Source organism: Bombina bombina, chromosome 6 (genome assembly GCF_027579735.1).
Source record: "Bombina bombina isolate aBomBom1 chromosome 6, aBomBom1.pri, whole genome shotgun sequence".
Classification (NCBI taxonomy): domain Eukaryota; kingdom Metazoa; phylum Chordata; class Amphibia; order Anura; family Bombinatoridae; genus Bombina; species Bombina bombina.
Window position 1 is genome coordinate 706109524 of NC_069504.1, and position 24042 is coordinate 706133565.

General features: G+C 39.9%; 1 protein-coding gene across 1 annotated transcript in view; it reads right to left on the minus strand.

The window, feature by feature from the left end:
- The window catches only part of ODAD3 (outer dynein arm docking complex subunit 3), an 83790-nt gene that overhangs the window by 53214 nt on the left and 6534 nt on the right, over positions 1-24042 (minus strand). Inside the window, exon 4 of the mRNA XM_053716037.1 lies at positions 15770-15949. Within this exon, the coding sequence (XP_053572012.1) occupies positions 15770-15949 (180 nt within the window). The remainder of the gene's footprint in view (positions 1-15769; positions 15950-24042) is intronic.

Genomic DNA, 24042 nt, shown 5'->3' on the forward strand with positions numbered 1-24042 from the left:
AAAGTTACAACCTCTGAGTCCGTCAGAGGCAATGAACTTTCTGAGTCTGAAATTTTGCCTTCAGATGGAACCTCAATACCCTCCTCCTCAGGTCCTTGGGAGGGTACTTCCGAGATTACCACCATTGCATCAGAAACCTCACTTTCTGCATGTTTGGCTTTCCTCTTACGTTTGCCTTGTAGCATTAGGAAAGCAGACAACGCATCAGGAATTGTAGAAGACATGAGAGAGGCTATGTCTTTTAAAGTAACCCCAGCGGGCGCTAGAGCAGAGGTGCAGGGCACTGCTTGTGTGGACGGTACACTTTGGGACGTTTGGGGAGAGAAAGCTGCGGCATAACTTGACCCCCATCAGAAGACCCTGGGGCAACATCAGCCTTAGAAAAAAAATTCTCAGAAAAAATATGATCCCTAAGTCTTATCTTAGAAACATCACAAAAGCACCTCTGTATCTCCTAAGCTGTGCTGAGGTGCTCCTACCTGCCCAGCAATAACGGAGCTAGAGAGTTGAAATAGCGCAAACACCACACGGTCTGGAGCGCTGCAGCGTCACAGAAAAGTCTCCCTAACCGATGTTAGAAACGCATGCTCAATTTCACAGACCATGCGCTTCTACACCGACTCACAGGAAATGTCCTCTTTACTGCCTGACTTCCAGACTGATGCGCAGAGTGAAATGGCGTGAGTCGGAAGCTCCGCCCATCGTGGGCATGTACAACAAAATTAAAGTTTTAATGTTTCCTTGCATTTTTTAAAAAGACCTGTTATAAGTGAATGACCACCAGCAAAAAAGCTCCCCAGCCCCAGTATGCACCTAATGCTGTCCCTTATCTCTCCTACCAGGAGAGTGATTTGTGTCCCATAATAAGTGTCTTTATTATAATACTTTATTCTGAGAATAAAAAATGGTGTGTTAGCTCTTTCCTGGGTCCCCCCAGCAATAAAAAAGTAGCACTTACCTTAACTTTTGCCTGACAGCTAGGCAGCTCACAGGCTTAAGAGGTCCTCTCCCTCCCATCGACCTGTGGAAAAAAGGCATGCTGAGTAAAGCTTTTACCTCAGACTAAGGCATACAGGGTAGCAATACATGGGAGGCACAGTGAGAATTATATCCCACAAGTTCCCATTGCTTTAAAGCCACCAAAAGCTCTACTGAAGAGACTGATATGGACTACAGCTACACCATAGAACAAAGCAGCACAATCTTGTACTACTTTAAAAAGAATAAACTCTTGATTGAAGAATCCTAACTAACACCTCACTTTACCTCTTCCTATCACTAACCCCAGAGGCAGAACTTTTTTTCACTTTCTGTGATGAGTTTTTTTAGTTAAAAATTTGCTGCAGATCATAACTTTAAATAAAATTCAATTTTTATATTAGGCAGTTACACTAAAGCACTAGTTCAATTGCAATGTGTTGGCTAACTGGAGGATAGAGTAAATTTTTAAAGTTATATTATATAGTGCAATAGTTTAAAATTGGATTGCAAATTAGCTGCAGACAAAATAAATTGTCAAATATGTCTCTTGAATAAATTAGTTTCCTTTTCTCCTGGTCTAACATAGAAATGTAGTAATAAAAACGTGCATTGCTCATAAGAACATCTTAGATTCAGAAAATAAACAGCTTTGCAGACTGGGAAAGGCTAAGGGTGGGTTTGAGCTATTAAACAATAAATGCACTGCTGCTTTGCAGCGCTACTGCATATTTAACTGTTCTCTTCAAACAGCACTTTGCTCTGGATGCACTGTGATAAGGAAACCTTACACAGTACAGCCAGAGCACACCACTGTTTAAGGTGAACAGCGAAATGTGGAGCAGCATTGCAAAGTTAAATTGTTGACAGTTCCTGCATGTGTCCTTTTCTTTATGCAGACATGCTGCATTTTCTGCGATGACATCTCAGATCACTGCATGTTCTGCCTTGGGGACACTAACATAGGCAAAGAGAATGACTGGAGTGGGAGGGAAGGGAGGAGCTATTTAACAGCTCTGCTGTGGTGCTCTTTGCCTCCTCCTGCTGACCAGGAGGTGTATATCCCAGTAGTAATTAAGATGATCCGTGGACTCATCGTGTCTTAAAAAAGAAAAAGAGGAAGCAAGACAGCAAAAGAGAGGAAGGAGAGAGCAAATGAAAGAGGGAGAGAGGGCAAAAGAGGGGGGGATAGAAAGAGCAAAAGAGAGGGGGAGAGAAGGAGAAAAAGAGAGGGGGGAGAGAAAGAGCAAAAGAGAGGGAGAGAGAGACAGCAAAAGAGAGGGGGGAGAGAGCAAAAGAAAGGGGGGAGAGAGCAAAAGATAGGGGATAAAGAGAGCAAAAGAGAGGGAGAAAGACAGCAAAAGAGAGGGGGAGAGAGAGCAAAAGAGAGGGGGGGAGAGAGCAAAAGAGAAGGAGACGAGTGCAAAAGAGAGGGAGGCGAGTGCAAAAGAGAGGGGGGAGAGAGAGAGCAAAAGAGAGGGGAGATAGAGAGAGCAAAATAGAGAGAGGAGGGAGAGAGAGAGCAAAAGAGAGGGGGCAGAGATAGCAAAAGAGAGGGGGGATAGAGAGAGAGCAAGGGGTGAAACCGCTGTACTGCAAAAAATGGCCCGTGTACACGAGCTTTAGGACTAGTTGCTAATAATGAATTAATGAGAGACCTTATACTTTGCTGCTGTTAAAAAGTTGATTGGAGTGGAAATCACCCTACGTGGCTCATAGTACACACACACACAACAACATTGAGGATGGGCATGACCTCATGCAAACTTTCTGCCTTCCTGGAAGCTCACTACCCACCACTGTACAATGCATGCTTGGCATTCGATTCCAGAACTGCAGTGGCACAATACTGAGAGGGAAATAGTGAACTATAAATTCGAGAATACTATTTAACTCCCAGAATACTGTGCTTTTTCCACTAAAACTGAGCTACATTCAGATAAATAAAAAAAAAAGTAATTCAGTTGTCTTTTTTTTTTAATGCAATGTGTACTCAAGGTGGGAAGGAAAATCTGAGGGGGCGAAAGCGAGTTTGCGGTACCAATAACTAGCCACTTTTAATGAACGGTTATTTATCCCACGCCCGCAAACGGGTGAATTTGCCCGTTTGTAGGCACCCGATAAATTAGCGCTCCTCTTGTAATCTAACCCCTTCATCCAATACGACGTATATATACGTTGTGCGGTACGTTGGCTATTGTACCGCACCATGTATACAGGGCCGCCACTAGAAATTTTGGGGCCCCTGACTTAACCATTGATCAGACCCCCCCCCCCCCCTTGACATGTGCAATTTTTGACCAAGTGACTAAAACGTATATGCACTTTATTCTTAAGTGTCTATTTAAACTTGGAAATGTTGTAAAGGTAGTAACATACAAACACACATACACATTCATACACTGAAACACACACATACACACTCACACATGAGGATTCACATGTAGACACTCTAGAAATACACTCAGACACAGACACCCAAACAGACACTCAGCACTTGTTTACATTGACCTGACAAGTAATGAGGTAAACTACAGTTTTGTAAAAAAAGGAGATTTAGAAAACAAAATATGGAATTCTGATTATCTTTTTGTAAAGGAAGATTCCAACTAAATGATGCCAACGGCATGCAGTGGCTGAAAGGAAGGGCCCTGAACTGTCTAAACAATCATTTAAAGGTTAAATGGTAGATTGGTGACTTCCGGAAAGGTCTCATTAGTCTCAAAGTCTGTAGAAAGATGTGAATAATCAGTAGTAAGGTCAAAATGTCCTAAAAAGGAACAGACAATGGACACACACACAAACTCAAACTTGCACATACACCCAAGGAAACACCGACAGAGACAGCCTCAGAAGTCACACAAAGACATACACACACACAGAGACACCCACAGAAAACACACAAATACACACCCTCACTGAGACATCCACAGAAAACACACAAGGACATACACACACCCTCACAGAGACACCCACAGAAAACACACACCCTCACAGAGACATCCACAGAAATCACAGACAGACATACATACATACACACACACACACACCCTCACAGAGATATCCACAGAAAACACAGACATACACACCCACCCTCACAGAGGCATCCAGAGAAAATAAATACACAAAGACAAACATACACACACCCTCACAGAGACCCCCATAGAAAAAGCTCAAAGACATATGCACACACCCTCACAGACATCCAAAGAAAATGCACAAAGAGATACACATCCACCCTCAGAGAGAGATCCACACAAAAAAAATACATACACACTCATATAGACACAAACCAAAGCACAAAGACAAAAACACAGACACCCACAGAAACACTCACAGGAGGAAACATTTATGCACCTTGCATTTCTAAATCAACAGTGTGTGACATGCATGATAAAAAAAATTGCAGAAATTAAGAGATCACTTTTTAAAGAATCATATTTGTAAATGTGCAAACAAAAATAATTCTGTGAATTCAAAATTGTACAATAATGATCTGGGTAGATGGCTAGATGACGAAAAGTACTTTTAAAAAGGTTAACATATGTTTGATTTTTTCCCATTTTCCCCAACCAAGAGCACCACTTCAAATATAGTGTACAAATGTTCCCATCTGTCAGCTGTACTTATGGATTTTAAAAATGCTGTACTCTAGATGGTCTTGGCGGAACCATAAGCTGTGGTACTCATACCACAAAATGCAGGATTTAGGCATGTTGGTATGTATTTCAAAATTAAGTTAGCTGTAGTGTAAACAGAACAGTTTTAAGTTAACCTGTCTCATTTCAAACACTGAGCAATCTTAGTCTGAGAGTATAGCATGTTATGCAGATGTAAACATCTTAGATAAAATGCCTCCTTGTATCTGGAAAGTCCTTGCATAAAGGGGCAGTAAACTGGAATGTAATATATATAGGAGGAAACATTTCCGCATGGTTTTAAATATAGAAATTCAACAGTATTGTCAAATAATCATAAATACACTGCTGCTAAAAATGTGTTTTTATGGACACCTGGCCCCACCATACAACTACTACCACACTGAAGTTACAATCTGAAATTGCACAAAGAAATAAAAAAAACATTTGCTGAGTAAGTCCTACCTCCTCTGCAAATTAAAGTGATCTGCCATCTGACTCAGGCACACACTGTACAAACAAAGCGCCTAGTCTGTCTCACACTGTGCAAGGTGGTTGAATGCACACTCAGAAATCCTCTCAAATGCTAATACTTTATTCATTGTAATAACATTTCCCATGCTCAATTAGCACTCTGCTGTAGTACCCACTGGTGGCTGACAAAATTTAAAAAAAAAAAAAAAGAATTTTTTTTTTTTAGTTCTTGCCTCATAGGCCCCCCCCTGGCCCATGGGGCCCCTGACAGGAGTCACCCCTGTCACCCCCTGATGGCGGCCCTGCATGTATATATACATTGTTGCTTCAGGAGGCTCCAGCACTCTCAGCTGTTAAGTTACAGCCGAGATCTGGAACTCCTGAATCTTCAGGCATCTGCCTCATATGGAGCCGGAAGTGCGATCGGTGATCCGGCTTCATATGAGGTTAGATGCCAGATCGTTACAGACGGTGACACTGTGTATGTTGCTGTCTGTAATGATCGTTGCTGGTGTGTGGGGGTCCCCTAACAAACAGATTGCGGGTGGGGGGACACTATCCTACGGAAAGGGAGATAACAATAATAATAATACAATATATATATATATATATATATTTTAAATGCAGTTTTTAGGTACTGGCAGACAGCGGACAAGTTATGGAGCCCACTGCTTCATAACTACTGTTTCTGGCGGCGAGCGGAAACAGGGGCATCAAGCTCCATTCGGAGCTTGATAATTCGGTCCCACTATCTCTTCATTAAAAGGTACAGGTTGAACCTCCCACAGAATACAAATAATTAATACCTATGAGACATGCACATGGTGTGCCTGCCAACTGAGGTTGACACCTTTCTTGGAAAAAATGCCGTCCATGCTAATTATAAATTTGCAGAAATAACTATAGTGCATAACTCCAAAACTAAAGCTGATAGAACTGATTTTACCATTTGTTAATAGATTCCAACACAACAAGTTTCCCCCAAAACAGGCTATTTAGATCTATAGTTACTTCTTATTATCTATAATAAAACCTGAACTTTAAAAAGGAACCTTATAGTAAAAAAAAAATGACTTGCTCTAATTCATTAGAGCATGTAATTTTAACACTTGTGACCCTAGACTACTGTGGGACAGATTACAAGTTACAGTATTAATGTTCCCCCTCGCGCATTAATTGCACTATAAGAAAACTTTTTGCACTTGTTGGGTTGCGCTGGTATTATGAGTTGAAAGTAAAGTAGGTTTTCACACATGCGCTATAACCCAACGAGCGCAAAAAGCCAAAATTAGAATATCATATTTATTTGGTACAATATATATTTATACATATATATATATATATATATATATATATATATATATACTGTACATACACAGTATCTCACAAAAGTGAGTACACCCCTCACATTTTTGAAAATATTTTATTATATCTTTTCATGTGACAACACTGAAGAAATGACACTTTGCTACAATGTAAAGTAGTGAGTGTACAGCCTGTATAACAGTGTAAATTTGTTGTCCCCTAAAAATAACTCAACACACAGCCATTAATGTCTAATCCGTTGGCAACAAAAGTGAGTACACCTCTAAGTGGAAATGTCCAAAATAAGCCCAATTAGCCATTTTCCCTCCCGGTATCATGTGACTCGTTAGTGTTACAAGGTCTCAGGTGTGAATGGGGAGCAGGTGTGTTAAATTTGGTGTTATCGCTCTCACACTCTCTCATACTGGTCACTGGAAGTTCAACATGGCACCTCATGACAAAGAACTCTCTGAGGATCTGAAAAAAAGAATTGTTGCTCTACATAAAGATGATCTAGGCTATAAGAAGATTGCCAAGACCCTGAATCAGAGCTGCAGCACGGTGGGCAAGACCATACAGCAGTATCACAGGACGTGTTCCACTCAAAACAGGCCTCGCCATGGTCGACCAAAGAAGTTGAGTGCACATGCTCAGCATCATATCCAGAGGTTGTCTTTGGGAAATAGACGTATGAGTGCTGCCAGCATTGCTGCAGAGGTTGAAGGGGTGGGGGTTTCTGCCTCTCAGTACTCAGACCATATGCCGCACACTGCATCAAATTGGTCTGCATGGCTGACGTCCCAGATGGAAGCTACAGTTCATTGAGGGAACAATGAATATCAACATGTACTGTGACATACTGAAGCAGAGCATGATCCCCTCCCGTATTCCAACATGATAACGACCCCAAACAAACCTCCAAGACTACCACTGCCTTGCTAAAGAAGCTGAGGGTAAAGGTGATGGACTGTCCAAGCAAACTCCAGACCTAAACCCTATTGAGCATCTGTGGGGCATCCTCAAACGGAATGTGGGGGAGCACAAGGTCTCTAACATCCACCAGCTCCGTGATTTCGTCATGGAGAAGTGGAAGAGGACTCCAGTGGCAACCTGTGAAGCTCTGGTGAACTCCATGCCCAAGAGGGTTAAGACAGTGCTGGAAAATAATGGTGGCCACACAATATATTGACACTTTGGGCACAATTTGGACATTCCCGCTTAAGGGTGTACTTTCTTTTGTTGCCAACAGTTTAGACATTAATGGCTGTGTGTTGAGTTATTTTGAGGGGACAGCAAATGTACACTGTTATACAGGTTGTACACTCACTACTTTACATTATAGCAAAGTGTCATTTCTTCAGTGTTGTCACATGAAAAGATATCTCTTATATGCCACTAGGGAACCATGAACAGTACAGATCTAGTACCATACTATTAAAAGGACATTAAACACTAAGGGCTAGATTACAAGTGGCGCATTATCTTTTGCACGCAAGCGATATAGTTTTTTGGGCTTTTTGAGCATGTCGGAAATATTGCTTGTATTACAAGTAGAAAGTAAACATGTTCACTTGAGTGCAATCGCATTTTACACATGCTGGGTTTGCATGGCTGAAGACCTTGTGTAGAGGGTAGTGCGTCAAAAAACCATTACACTAAACAAAACATAAATACATTTAGCAATACACTCATGTAAACACTATCTGATAAAAATGAGTCACATAAAAATTGTAAAAAAAAAATTATAAGGGTTGAAAGGTATATGGTATATGACAAGGTGTTTGACTAGAAAGGCCTATAATGTATATATACATACATATACATGTCTAAATATGTGTATGTATGCAATCATATATGTGTGTAAATATGTATTTATGTGTTTTACTGTGTGTATATATATATATATATATATATATATATCACATTCCAACGTTCTTTACTCACAAGAATATGTTAATTTTATTGTAAATATATATTAATATATATATATATATATATATGTACATACCTATATATCTATATAAGTATAGATATCTATTTTACATTAACATTTTCAAATATATATATAGAAATATATATTTAATAATAATAAAAAAAATCTATGCAAAGAACTTAGGATTGTAGAATATGCGTAACACGCAGTCTCAGGTTAGCGCACATTAAGAACTGTTAACCTCAAAATGCGTTTTTTAAATATTACATATAAAATATAAAAAAAGATTAATAATAAAATAATATTCATAATGGGGGCGGGTCTGAACACCGACCAAGATGGCTGCTTTTATCTTGAGCTGAATTTGGAAGCTAATGGATCCGTTGCCTATTGCTTCTCAGGCATATATTTCAAGTCCTAAATTACAGTCGATTTGTAGTTTAATACTCAAAGAACGGATTTGTTTGTGTTTGACTTTGAATTCCAGCTAAGCAGACCGGAATAGATGAGGACCGCAGCGGAGGCCTAGTAACAGACCTGGCTCCTTATTTACCCTCCCAGAGTCCTGATATGTCAGGAGTAACAGCCGTATGAGCTGTCTCGATTCATTGCAATCTTTTTAACCAGAACCGTTACCATTTACTCTACAGTGTAAACTACTTCCTATCATGGAAAAGAAAATAGAGGAGGCACTGCTAGTTCTGCTAGACGAGCATTATCAAAAACTGCACCGGCTACTTGAGAACTGTTTTAAGGGGAGAATAGACTATAGAGAGAACTGTGGGGAGATGATAGAAACTGCCTCTCATCCCGGCGAGTTCACTGTTATGGAGGCTGAAGTCCAGTGCAATGAAGGGGCGCATTCAATTCTTACCCTGAGCCCTACAGCAAACTTCGATATAGAGGGAGCAAAGGTGATAACGGATGGCAGTGGCGAAAATACGATCTACCCGGAGGAATCCCCACGATTTGTACTCACCTACCCGCTGCAAATTGGGTCTTTGATAGGGGACATGTCAGCTATGCCGCTTCCCACGTGGGACGATGTCTGTGCGGTAGCCGAGGACGGCGCTCTGAAGAGCAACATATGGGACATGGATCCCGCTACTCTGGGGCTCTTGGATCTCCAATGGGAAGTTCCTTCCATTCGCCCATGCACAGTTTTGGCTGGGATTAGAGGCATCACGGGTATGGATCTCTTCTATACCTCTGGAAACTGGAGCTTTGGGTCGCAGGCAAGGGAGAGATCTCTGGACCTGGGAGTTTTTGTGCTTTGGACTGGGTGCCCTGGGCAGCGTTGTTCTTGCTGTGAGACAAGGTGTGGGCTGAGATGGTTCTGAGTCCCGGGACTAAATTTAATACCCAAGTCTTGAGACCAGTTACCCTGACCCGGGAAAATACAAAAGGACTGTTAATGTAATAGGACATTTTATTTTGGAAAAGGGGATTGCTATACTCGTTGACAAGGTCATATATCTGATGTTGACACCGATTGTATGTGACATCCTATTGACAGGTCTGATGTTGCTGGACTTTATCAATATAGAGCCATCGCTGTATGTAGCAGTTAATTGCAGAAAAACCTCATACAACACATGTCAACCTCTACCTAACAGCGAATTACATACATAACATAACACTATTGTTTATAATATACAAAAAAGTGTATGTGCACACTTAATTTATATGGAGTTTAGTACCATGATTTCTTTGAGCTCATGTCAATATCACCGATCCAGTATAAACACCCAAGTGACAAGGGATAGACCTGATGCACTCTACTATACAATTGTTTGTTCCTTGCACACTTTCTTGCATAGAAATATATCCCCCTATGTTTTACACTGTTATTTCCACCCTCATCCCCAAGGCCCCCAAATACCCCTTAACCTTTCTTTCTCGTTTGAGAACTAACAAGTTATGGTGCCACTATCAATGTGATATATATATGCCCACAGCCTTTATTTGTTTTCCTAGTTATAGAATAAATAATAGGAAGTTCTAGCAGTCTAGTGGGCCCAATAGATACAAGTTGTACTTAATGGTACTCTCTGAAAATTGTAAAGAGGTTCTGTTTCTTCTTTTCCTTTTCTAAAATAGAAAATGAGGTCTGGTTCATGAGATCCAAAAGGGGTCTCCTCTGATCAAATCACCCCCCTGTAGGTTTGTTCTAGGGTTGTGAGGACCAAAAGTGCCCTCTATTGTCATATGGGGAGTGGTATATTGTTTGGCATACAAGTTGTACGGTATTTTTGTTGAATTGACTTTGTAGTCTGTGTTGTGTAATTTACACCATTTTTTTTTTATTATGTCTTTTTGTCTTTTGATATTTGTATGTCCTAACTTGCACCTCAAATAAAAATGATTTAAAAAAATAATAATAATAATAGTCATAATAATTATTACAAATGATTATACATACTGTAAAAAATCCTAAATAATCCATAGAATATATATATACACAGTATATTATTTTATTTTTACCGTATGTACAATAATTTCTAATAATTATTTTTATTTATTTATTTTTATTTAAAAGTACAAAGCAGGTAAAAAGTGACATATTTGAGACATAATACAGATCAGCATTTTCTGTCAAGTATACAATAACGAAAGCAACAGTATAAACCAACCGGTCAAGCCTTAAAGCAATGTGAATAAGCTAAAGAAACACAAGTTTCTGTAAATCTGTAATTTACGGCTGTGGAGAGAGGAACAGAGAAAAAAAAAATTAAAAAAAGTAAGTGGGAAATAAAGAGAGAAGTTGGGAGACAGTGCAAAGGGTCCCATTAGGTAGTATTATTATTATTTTTTTAATATTTTAAATGTAACATTTCAAAATGTGCTTTGAGATTAGCAATTCCCCATGTGCCCTAACCCGACACCGCGTTAGACCTAAAGCGCAAAACCTGATAATGTTAATGTAAAATAGATATCTATTTATACCTATATATCTATAGGAATAGATATACAGGCATAGGTATATACAGATAGATAGATAGAAATATGTATTTACAATAAAAATAACATTGCTTTGTAAGTAAAGAACATTGGAATGTGAAATATTCATAGCGCCTGTCAGGTTAGCGTGCGAGCGATAGGTGTTAGGTTTTTTCTTTTGTGTCCTCCATTAACTTCTATGGGGAGAATATGTCAAAGGGTCTTTCCAGCCATAATTGGAATCCACATGAATGCATTTCAGTTTTGAATATAAGCATTTTTGTAATATACATGTATTAGCAAAAATGCTTTTTAAAAAAAAGCTATAGCTGTTCAAACGTGTATTTAAGTATGCGCCATGCACCAGCATTTTAACCCTTCGTGACCAGACCATTTTTCTATTTTCTTACCGTTAAGGACCAGGGCTGTAATTAATTTCTGCAGTGTTTGTGTTTAGCTGTAATTTTCCTCTTACTCATTTAGTGTACCCACACATATTATATACCATTTATCTCGCCATTAAATGGACTTTCTAAAGATACCATTATTTTCATCATATCATATAATTTACTATAAATTTTTTTATAAAATATGATGAAAAAATTGAAAAAAAACAACACTTTTTCAAACTTTGACCCACAAAATCTCTTACACATCTACAACCACCAAAAACTCCCATGCTTAATGGTTTCTAAATTTTGGCCTGAGTTTGAAATACCCAATGTTTACATGTTCTTTGCTTTTTTTGCAAGTTATAGGGCAATAAGTACAAGTAGCACTTTGCTTTTTCCAAACCATTTTTTTTTTCAAACCACTGATATCTGTCAGGAATCCATGAATAACCCTTGACATGTATATATATATATATATATATATATATATATTTTTAGTAGACAACCCAAAGTATTGATCTAGGCCCATTTTGGTATATTTCATGCCACCATTTCACCGCCAAATGCGATCAAATAAAAAAAAAAGTTCAATTTTTCACAAACTTTAGGTTTTTCACTGAAATTATTTACAAACAGCTTGTGCAATTATGGCACAAATGGTTGTAAATGCTTCTCTGGGATCCCCTTTGTTCAGAAATAGCAGACATATACGGCTTTGGCATTGGTTTTTGGTAATTAGAAGGCCCCTAAATGCAGCTGCGCAACATACTTGCATTATGCCCAGCAGTGAAGGGGTTATTTAGGTAGCTTGTAGGGTTAATTTTAGCTTTAGTGTAGAGATAACCCTCCCACCTCACACATCCCAACCCCTGATCCCTCCCTGATACCTCTCAAACAGCTCTCTTCCATCCCCCACCCCTCAATGGTCACCCCCATCTTAAGTACTGGCAGAAAGTCTGCCAGTATAAAAATAAAGTTTTTTTTAAAATATTTTTTTATATATATTTTCTGCAGTGTAGGATCCGCCATTACCCCCCAACCTCCCTGATCCCCCCAAACAGCTCTCTAACCCTCCCCCCTCTACCTGATTGCCGCCATCTTAGGTACTGGCAGCTGTCTGCCAGTACCCAGTTTGATGTAAATTATGGTAATTTTTTTAATTTAAAAAATAAAATAAAAAATTCCGTAGTGTAGCTGCCCCCCCTCATTACCATACCCCCCTCCCAGATCCCTTTCCAGACACAGATCCCACATAGGGGTCGATTTATTAAGCTGAATACCCCTCCCTCCTTCCCACTCACCGTGCTGTAGCATAGCGTAGTGGTCCCACCCGCTCCCGCCCCCTTCCCGCCCTCCTCCTCCAGCGATGGATGCCCACCCATCTCCCTCCAAGCCCTCCCACGTCACCGACGATTGGCACCATCGCTGGTCGATGCAGAGAGGGCCACAGAGTGGCCCTCTCTGCATCGGTTACTGCCTAAAGGGTATTGCACGATGCCTCAATTTCGAAGCATTGTTGAAATACCCTTAGAGCAGCTGGAAGCGATTGCGATTGCTTCCAGTGATCAATTTGATCTTAACTGCTGTTTTTTGGAGGACGTACCTGGCTCGGCCTCGTCGTTAAGAGGTTAAACACAGCACTTGATGAGAGACTCTAAGGTGCTTGTACCATCTGATAATTACTCAATTTGTTAATTGCTGATATGATACAAGCCCCACTGATGCTCTGAGCAGCTGCAGTAATTAAAATGCTGGTGCACTGAAAATATTTAGCTGTGCTTCACATGAACATGCATAGAAAAATGTTGACACAGTGATATATTTTATTAGAAGCATTTTCGCCAGTACATGTATATTGCAAATATGTTTCTATTCAAAGATGTAATTCATCTATCTGCATTTAAATTTTCACCAGAATATCTCTTTAAAGCGGTCGCAATATCACAAAGTCAGGAAATTAGTGCAAGTTGGGTTTCGCTCACACACAAACTTTTTACTTTCAATAATACAAGCACAACCTGACGCGCACAAAAAGATTACTTCTAACGAAGTTAACGCTTGAGTGCGTCACTTGTAATATAGTGCTAAATACATTTTTTAAGCATAGTATTGAGGTTATTCCCTGCCTCCCTCTAGTCATGGGTGCCGACAAGTTGAAATCTGGCTTTAAAGGGACATTAAACACTTTGAGATTATCATATAAAATTATAAATTGTATTAATAAAAAAACTGCAATATACTTTCATTATTTACTTTTTCCCCTTTTCCTGTATTTCCTTTCTGAAATTGTGAGTTTTTCAGTGCCTGTTAGAGATGGAAGTGCAGGACACTGTTATATTACACACAGCCATTGGCTGCACTCTCTAGTGACCTATTTATAACGGACCCTATTTGGCCACAGCAGAGAAGGTAACCTAAGTTACAACATGGCAGCTCCCTATGTTTTAACTTTACACTTATTTTGTCAATATTTAAACGGCTAATGAAACTTTAAAAAATACTTCTACACAATGTTTTTAGATTAATCTTTTCTATGAATGCATTTATTTTGTGTTTAATGTCCCTTTATATGCACTCCAGTGCTGATATGTTTGCATATGTGCAACAACGCTGCTTTGGATACCTGCAGTGTAACCCAAGTTCCAAAATAGCAGAACCCATACTTAAAAGGAGGCGTATGGATTGTTTAGTGTTCCTTTAAAGTGCAATTTCTATTGTTTATTTTCAGTCACATACTTATATATATGATTTATTTATATATATTTGTTAAACTCACTGTTGCTTGATCATTATTTTGTGACTGCTCTATATTCTCTTGAAAGCTTTTTATCTTACTATACAGGGTTCTCCATGTGAAGGAGAGACACCTACATTACAATGTAACGCTCAAAATACAAACATAAATATTACATAATCTCAGGATCTAGCACCTACAAAAAAATAAAATGATACAATAATTACAACAATATGATGAGATTATTTTTTGCATACTCCAGGAATTTTCTGGAAGATGGATTGTGATTTGAAGTCACAAGCAACACAAGTGCCACACATGGAGGACCTTGGCACTAGCGCGTTCACACAAGATGCTATACAAATAAGGTTTGAACCATGGGTTACCAATGAATTAGATGAGGTACCTCAGATTAATAAAAAAAACATGATAATAATAGTAACTAACTGTGGGGTTTAAAGGACTATGTATGTACAGACTCGCTCATTCTATGCAAGAAAAAAAAACAGCTTGCACTCATGGAGTGTAAAAACAGTCTTTATTCAAGCAAACGGGAGCGTGACACAAGCAAACACCTGACGCATTTCGTGTCTACACCAGGCACTTAATCTTAAGGCACTCATTCTATGAATCTGAAGTACTATCAAAAGGGCGAGAGACAACAGAAGTAAAGTTGTACTGGGAAGGATGATAATCAGATCAGTTTTGGAAATGTTGAGTTTTGGGTAGTAGCATAACATCCCGAAGGATACGGCAGTAAGACAATTAGTGGCACTGGAGAGAAGCTAAACAGAAGTGGCAACTGAAAACCAGAAGAGGCCAGATTTCTCCAGGAGATGTAAAAATGAGCATAGGAAGGGACCAAAACATAATAGAGGATTATGCATTTTTTTAAATATTTTTTTATTTTTCTCACATTTTCTAAAAGAAATTCAGATGCTTTAAAATAATATAAACATTTGAATTTGTGGAGAATATTTTTTTAACCTTTCGCTCCCATTTTGTACAAAAATTCAGTTGATTGAGAAAACAGTATATTTGATACCTAAGTAATTGTATTAGTACATAGAATAAATAAATCTCAAATATATATGTTACAGCTAGTGGCAGAACAGAAGATGCACCAGTCTGCACTGACATATCTAAGGAGTGGACTGATATAACTGCATTGGTGCTTAGACAGAAACTGGTTTGCACAATCTGACATTACTTTTAAAGTCTTCATTTTTTTTATCTACAGTATGACCTTGAAAAGAGACTCCAAATAGCGTGACACTTTAGCTAATGGTTTGATTTGACAGCTGTGTCATGAGTCTTCCACCTCAGTATTACAAAGGCAGCAGGCATCTATAGGATGTAAGTACACTTAGCTCACCTGCTCTTCTTGTGAGCGCTCCTCTTCTGTGTTAGGTTTGCTCTGCTCGCCAGGTTCTTTCTGTTTGTATTCCTTTTCCATGTCTTCCAAGCATTTTCTCTTCAACTCGGTTTGATGGCGCAATGCATTCAAATGCTTTATCTTGTCACAAAGCTTCTGATCCATAAGCTGGATGGCGGCCTTGGAAGAAGTATAGAGAAAGACAAAGATGGATTATTTGCAATTTAGCAAGAACCTTAAAGTGTTTTGTTTATTGGCAAATAATATTAAAATGGTAAACACCCTCTTATGTATTACATGCAGTTATCCAGTGTTATCTTTAACAAACTCTTCAAAAATGCCTGTAGACAAGAGTCTACAGTTATTTACTACATGTATTTTGTGGCTATTATTTACTGGGGTGCAAATAGAACATTGTCACTAAACAGACATTGGTGTTTGAAATCCTCTGCCACCAGATTTTTTTTTTTATATCTTTATTTATAACCAGCAGTAAATACAGAAAAATCAAATTACCAATCTTGTGCCACGCAGGGCCCGGAATCACATATTAAATATAACAAAGAAGAAAAAACAGGCGCAATTGAACAATTCTCAATATTAAACAAAATTCTGCCAGTAAATAACTTCCATAATAAACTGCATACCCTGCTGGGGGTTTTTTTTTTAATGTTTTTTTCCTAAGCATCACAGACAACCTAAACATTCTAAAGCACAATAATCTGGAAAATTTAGGAATAATAGAGAAAAAAAAAACCATAATTTATGCTTACCTGATAAATTTATTTCTCTTGAGGTGTATCCAGTCCACGGATCATCCATTACTTGTGGGATATTCTCCTTCCCAACAGGAAGTTGCAAGAGGATCACCCACAGCAGAGCTGCTATATAGCTCCTCCCCTAACTGCCATATCCAGTCATTCGACCGAAACTAACCGAGAAAGGAGAAACCATAGGGTGCAGTGGTGATTATAGTTTAAAATTTAAACCTGCCTTAAAAGGACAGGGCGGGAAATAAATTTATCAGGTAAGCATAAATTATGTTTTCTCTTGTTAGGTGTATCCAGTCCACGGATCATCCATTACTTGTGGGATACCAATACCAAAGCTAAAGTACACGGATGAAGGGAGGGACAAGGCAGGTACTTAAACGGAAGGGACCACTGCCTGTAGAACCTTTCTCCCAAAAATAGCCTCCGAAGAAGCAAAAGTATCAAATTTGTAAAATTTTGAAAAGGTATGAAGCGAAGACCAAGTCGCCGCTTTGCAAATCTGTTCAACAGAAGCCTCATTTTTAAAGGCCCAGGTGGAAGCCACAGCTCTAGTAGAATGAGCTGTAATCCTTTCAGGGGGCTGCTGTCCAGCAGTCTCATAGGCTAAGCGTATTAAGCTCCGAAGCCAAAAAGAAAGAGGTTGCCGAAGCCTTTTGACCTCTCCTCTGTCCAGAGTAAACACCAAACAGGGAAGATGTTTGACGAAAATCTTTAGTCGCTTGTAAGTAAAACTTTAAAGCACGGACTACGTCCAAATTATGTAAAAGACGTTCCTTCTTTGAAGAAGGATTAGGACACAATGATGGAACAACAATCTCTTGATTGATATTCTTGTTGGAAACTACCTTAGGTAAAAACCCAGGTTTTGTACGCAGAACTACTTTATCTATATGGAAAATCAGATAAGGAGAATCACATTGTAAAGCTGATAACTCAGAGACTCTACGAGCCGAGGAAATAGCCATCAAAAACAGAACTTTCCAAGATAAAAGTTTGATATCAATGGAATGAAGGGGTTCAAACAGAACTCCTTGAAGAACCTTAAGAACCAAGTTTAAGCTCCATGGAGGAGCAACCGGTTTAAACACAGGCTTAATTCTAACCAAAGCCTGACAAAATGCCTGGACGTCTGGAACCTCTGCCAGACGCTTGTGCAAAAGGATATACAGAGCAGAAATCTGTCCCTTTAAAGAACTAGCTGATAATCCTTTATCCAAACCCTCTTGGAGAAAGGACAATATCCTAGGAATCCTAACCTTACTCCATGAGTAATTCTTGGATTCACACTAATGAAGATATTTGCGCCATATCTTATGGTAGATTTTCCTGGTTACAGGCTTTCGTGCCTGTATTAAGGTATCAATGACTGACTCAGAGAAGCCACGCCTTGATAAAATCAAGCATTCAATCTCCAGGCAGTCAGTCTGAGAAATTAGATTTGGATGATTGAAAGGACCTTGTAGTAGAAGGTCTTGTCTCAGAGGCAGAGGCCAAGGTGGAAAGGATGACATGTCCACCAGGTCTGCATACCAGGTCCTGCGTGGCCACGCAGGCGCGATCAAGATCACCTATGCTCTCTCCTGTTTGATTTTGGCAATCAGTCGAGGGAGCAGAGGAAACAGTGGAAACACATAAGCCAGGTTGAAGAACCACGGTGCTGCTAGAGCATCTATCAGCGTCGCTTCTGGGTCCCTGGACCTGGATCCGTAACAAGGAAGCTTGGCGTTCTGGCGAGAAGCCATGAGATCCAATTCTGGTGTGCCCCAACGATGAACCAATTGAGCAAACACCTCCGGATGGAGTTCCCACTCCCCCGGATGAAAAGTCTGACGACTTAGAAAATCCGCCTCCCAGTTCTCTGCACCTGGGATATGGATCGCTGATAGATGGCAAGAGTGAGTCTCTGCCCAGCGAATTATCTTGGAGACTTCTAACATCGCTAGGGAGCTCCAGGTCCCCCCTTGATGGTTGATGTAAGCCACAGTCGTGATGTTGTTCGACTGAAATCTGATGAACCTCAGGGTTGCTAACTGAGGCCAAGCTAGAAGAGCAATGAATATTGCTCTTAACTCCAGAATATTTATTGGGAGGAGTTTCTCCTCCTGAGTCCACGATCCCTGAGCCTTCAGGGAATTCCAGACTGCACCCCAACCTAGAAGGCTGGCATCTGTTGTTACAATTGTCCAATCTGGCCTGCGAAAGGTCATACCTTTGGACAGATGGACCCGAGATAGCCACCAGAGAAGAGAATCTCTGGTCTCTTGATCCAGATTTAGCAGAGGGGACAAATCTGTGTAATCCCCATTCCACTGACTGAGCATGCATAATTGCAGCGGTCTGAGATGTAGGCGCGCAAATGGCACTATGACCATCGCCGCTACCATTAAGCCGATCACTTCCATCCACTGAGCCACCGAAGGGCGCGGAATGTATTGAAGAACACAGCAGGAATTTAGAAGCTTTGATAACCTGGACTTCGTCAGGTAAATTTTCATTTCTACAGAATCTATCAGAGTTCCTAGGAAGGAAACCCTTGTGAGGGGTGATAGAGAACTCTTTCCCTCGTTCACTTTCCACCCATGCGACCTCAGAAATGCCAACACTATGTCCGTATGAGATTTGGCAATTTGGAAGTTTGACGCCTGTATCAGGATGTCGTCTAGATAAGGGGCCACTGCTATGCCCCGTGGTCTTAGGACCGCCAGAAGAGACCCCAGAACCTTTGTAAAAATTCTTGGGGCTGTAGCTAACCCGAAGGGAAGAGCCACAAACTGGTAATGCCTGTCTAGAAAAGCAAACCTTAGGAACCGATGATGATCTTTGTGAATCGGTATGTGAAGGTAAGCATCCTTCAAATCCACTGTGGTCATGTACTGACCCTCCTGGATCATAGGTAGGATTGTCCGAATAGTTTCCATTTTGAACGATGGAACTCTGAGGAATTTGTTTAAGATCTTTAGATCCAAAATTGGTCTGAAGGTTCCCTCTTTTTTGGGAACCACAAACAGATATGAATAAAATCCCTGTCCTTGTTCCATCTGTGGAACTGGATGGATCACTCCCATTATTAGGAGGTCTTGCACACAGCGTAAGAATGCCTCTTTCTTGATCTGGTTTACAGATAATCTCGAAAGGTGAAATCTCCCTTGTGGGGGGGAAGCTTTGAAGTCCAGAAGATATCCCTGAGATATGATCTCCAACGCCCAGGGATCCTGAACATCTCTTGCCCACGCCTGGGCGAAGAGAGAAAGTCTGCCCCCTACTAGATCTGTTGCCGGATAGGGGGCCGTTCCTTCATGCTGTCTTAGAGGCAGCAGCAGGCTTTCTGGCCTGCTTGCCTTTGCTCCAGGCCTGGTTAGATTTCCAGGCCGGCTTGGATTGCGCAAAAGTTCCCTCTTGTTTTGTAGCAGAGGAAGTTGATGCTGCACCTGCCTTGAAGTTTCGAAAGGCACGAAAATTAGACTGTTTAGCCCTTGATTTGGCCCTGTCCTGAGGAAGGGTATGACCCTTACCTCCAGTAATGTCAGCAATAATTTCCTTCAAACCAGGCCCGAATAGGGTCTGCCCCTTGAAGGGAATGTTAAGTAATTTAGACTTTGAAGTCATGTCAGCTGACCAAGATTTAAGCCATAGCGCCCTACGCGCCTGGATGGCGAATCCAGAATTCTTAGCCGTTAGTTTAGTCAAATGAACAATGGCATCAGAAACAAAAGAATTAGCTAGCTTAAGTGTTCTAAGCTTGTCAAGTATTTCAGTCAATGGAGTAGCTGTCTGAAAGGCCTCTTCCAGAGACTCAAACCAGAACGCCGCAGCAGCAGTGACAGGAGCAATGCATGCAAGGGGCTGCAGGATAAAACCTTGTTGAATAAACATTTTCTTAAGGTAACCTTCTAATTTTTTATCCATTGGATCTGAAAAAGCACAACTGTCCTCGACAGGGATAGTGGTACGCTTTGCTAAAGTAGAAACTGCTCCCTCCACCTTAAGGACCGTCTGCCATAAGTCCCGTGTGGTGGCATCTATTGGAAACATTTTTCTAAAAATAGGAGGGGAGGAAAACGGCACACCGGGTCTGTCCCACTCCTTAGTAATAATTTCTGTAAACCTTTTAGGTATTGGAAAAAACGTCAGTACACACCGGCACCGCATAGTATTTATCCAGTCTACAAAATTTCTCTGGCACTGCAATTGTGTCACAGTCATTCAGAGCAGCTAAAACCTCTCCAAGCAACACTCGGAGGTTCTCAAGCTTAAATTTAAAAGTAGACATATCTGAATCAGGTTTCCCCGAGTCAGAGACGTCACCCACAGACTGAAGCTCTTCATCAGCTTCTGCATATTGTGACGCAGTATCAGACATGGGCCTTAAAACATCTGCGTGCTCTGCATTACGTCTAACCCCAGAGCTATTGCGCTTTCCTCTGAATTCAGGCAGTCTGGCTAATACCGCTGACAGGGTATTATCCATGATTGCCGCCATGTCCTGCAAAGTAATCGCTATGGGCGTCTTTGATGTACTTGGCGCCATTTTAGCGTGAGTCCCTTGAGCGGGAGTCAAAGGGTCCGACACGTGGGGAGAGTTAGTCGGCATAACTTCCCCCTCGTCAGAATCCTCTGGTGATAATTCTTTTAAAGATAACAGCTGATCTTTATTGTTTAAAGTGAAATCAATACATGTAGTACACATTCTCCTATGGGGTTCCACCATGGCTTTTAAACATAATGAACAAGGAGTTTCCTCTATGTCAGACATGTTTATACAGACTAGCAATGAGACTAGCAAGCTTGGAAAACACTTTAAATCAAGTTAACAAGCAATATAAAAAACTTTACTGTGCCTTTAAGAGAAACAAATTTTGCCAAAATTTTAAATAACAGTGAAAAAAGGCAGTTAAACTAACGAAATTTTTACAGTGTATGTAACAAGTTAGCAGAGCATTGCACCCACTTGCAAATGGATGATTAACCCCTTAATACAAAAAACAGATTAACAAAACGAAAAATATGTTTTTTAAACAGTCATAACAACTGCCACAGCTCCTACTTTTGAAGCCTTTTGAGCCCTTCAGAGATGTCCTATAGCATGCAGGGGACTGCTGAGGGAAGCTGAATGTCACAGTTTGTAATTTTAACTGCACCAACTGTAACTTTTATACTATAACAGTGGAAAGCCTCAGGAAACTGTTTCTAGGCAAAAATAAAGCCAGCCATGTGGAAAAAACTAGGCCCCAATAAGTTTTATCACCAAAGCATATATAAAAACGATTAAACATGCCAGCAAACGTTTTATATTGCACATTAATCAGAGTATATACCTCTGATAGCAAGCCTGATACTAGTCGCTATTAAATCACTGTATTTAGGCTTTAACTTACATTAATCCGGTATCAGCAGCATTTTCTAGCAAATTCCATCCCTAGAAAAACTTAACTGCACATACCTTATTGCAGGATACCCTGCACGCCATTCTCCCTCTGAAGTTACCTCACTCCTCAGACATATGTGAGAACTGCAGTGGATCTTAGTTACTTCTGCTAAGATCATAGAAAAACGCAGGCAGATTCTTCTTCTAAATGCTGCCTGAGAAAAAATAGTACACTCCGGTACCATTTAAAAACAATAAACTTTTGATTGAAGAAAAAACTAACTATATTTTACCACTTTCCTCTAACTACCTCCAGCTATGTTGAGAGCTTGCAAGAGAATGACTGGATATGGCAGTTAGGGGAGGAGCTATATAGCAGCTCTGCTGTGGGTGATCCTCTTGCAACTTCCTGTTGGGAAGGAGAATATCCCACAAGTAATGGATGATCCGTGGACTGGATACACCTAACAAGAGAAATAAAACATAAAAATAATAATATCCTCTCTCAAAAGAATAAGTATCATCCCATTTTCTCCCTTTTTAATTTGAGATTCAAAAGCATAGTCAACTTAACAACATCCTGGTTATACAAAGTAAATTAAATAATTGGATATCACACCTATAGTTGTACGTTAAATCTTAGCCAGCTCTTACTTGGAGTCATGTACCTGATGTACATGACTTACATAGACCAAAACAGAGTCAATATCGGTCTTAATTGAGACTTAAATGAGTGACACCAATTATCGGTAAAATATTAAGGGGACGGGCCAGTTAAATATAAGAGAAGTGAGAAATAACGAAAATATGTCACATCTAAGCCCTAATTCACTGGTCAGATTCCCCCAAAGAAAAGCATGGCACCTTCCCCTTAAGCTCTCCTGTTATCTTGTATGAGGTGGTACCTATCTTACATTACCTTCAGATATCCATGAATGTCCCATGCTAACCACACACACCCAGCCACTCAAAAACACGTATAACAAATCACTCATAAAAAAACGGAGGAAGAGAGAAAAAAAGAAAAAAAAGAAGTACCCCCTTTCCCTTACTCCTCGTCCATCCCCACCACCGTCCCTATGACATTATCAGCACTGTCTGCCCATCCTTGGGGGAAACGGCCTCTGCCACCAGATTTTATTTTCATAGTGGCTCCATTACTGTGTGTCACATGCTATCGATATTGGTCACAAATTACACAACGGGGAATTTTACAAGTTTGTAGAAAAGTAGACTAAGTTCGAACACTATACCTTTATGTTTTGACTAGTGTTTTCTACTTTATGTTCGGCATGAATACGTTTAGTTTAGCACAAAAATAATCATAGGCGTCTAAAGAGGAAGGCCGGGGGAGGGAGTTGTGTTGGTAGCCCTCAATGTATAATGTCTAGTCCCCTGCATACTCCCAAACCATGATCATCCATTTTACTAGACAATTTTTCGGAAAATGATTTGTTATTCCATTAGCAGGTCTTGGGCACTGGCAAGTATCACTGGCCCCTCTATTTTTGACTTTGTGCCCCCTTATATATTTTCTTTTTTTTAGAAATGCACTTGAAAATAATAGAATAGTCAGTGTTTAATATACACAAACTAAGATTCCCTTACTTATCATGTGCACATTTTACATTTCGCTAAAGCTTGACCCCCCTTGGTATACAAATATATACATACAAACAACATTCATTTTTTTTAATGTATTTTTTTAATAACTACTAGATTTAATATCTGTTAACTATTCAGCTTCAGGTATCTAATTTGGCAATTTGAAAAATACAGATTCTTTATAATCTCTCTGGACTCTCTGACACCCAAGAGGTTAAGAGGAGAAAATAAATGTTATATATAACAAAAGACAACAAAACGAGGTATAAAATAAGCTTTTTTTTCCCAATACACATGTAATGTGTATAGTAAGAACTGTTTTAATGATAGCTTTCACTGTGCAAAGAGTATATATACTTATACCCTACAAGCACCTGTCCTGCTCAGACAGACAGCAGTGGCATGTATATGTCAGCAATAATGCAGGAGTGGTGTTTGCATACAGGAGAATAGAGCCTGTGCACATGTATGCAAAGTAAAAGCCATTGCAGAAACAATAACTTATACTGAAAGCATGTTTGCTAATATAT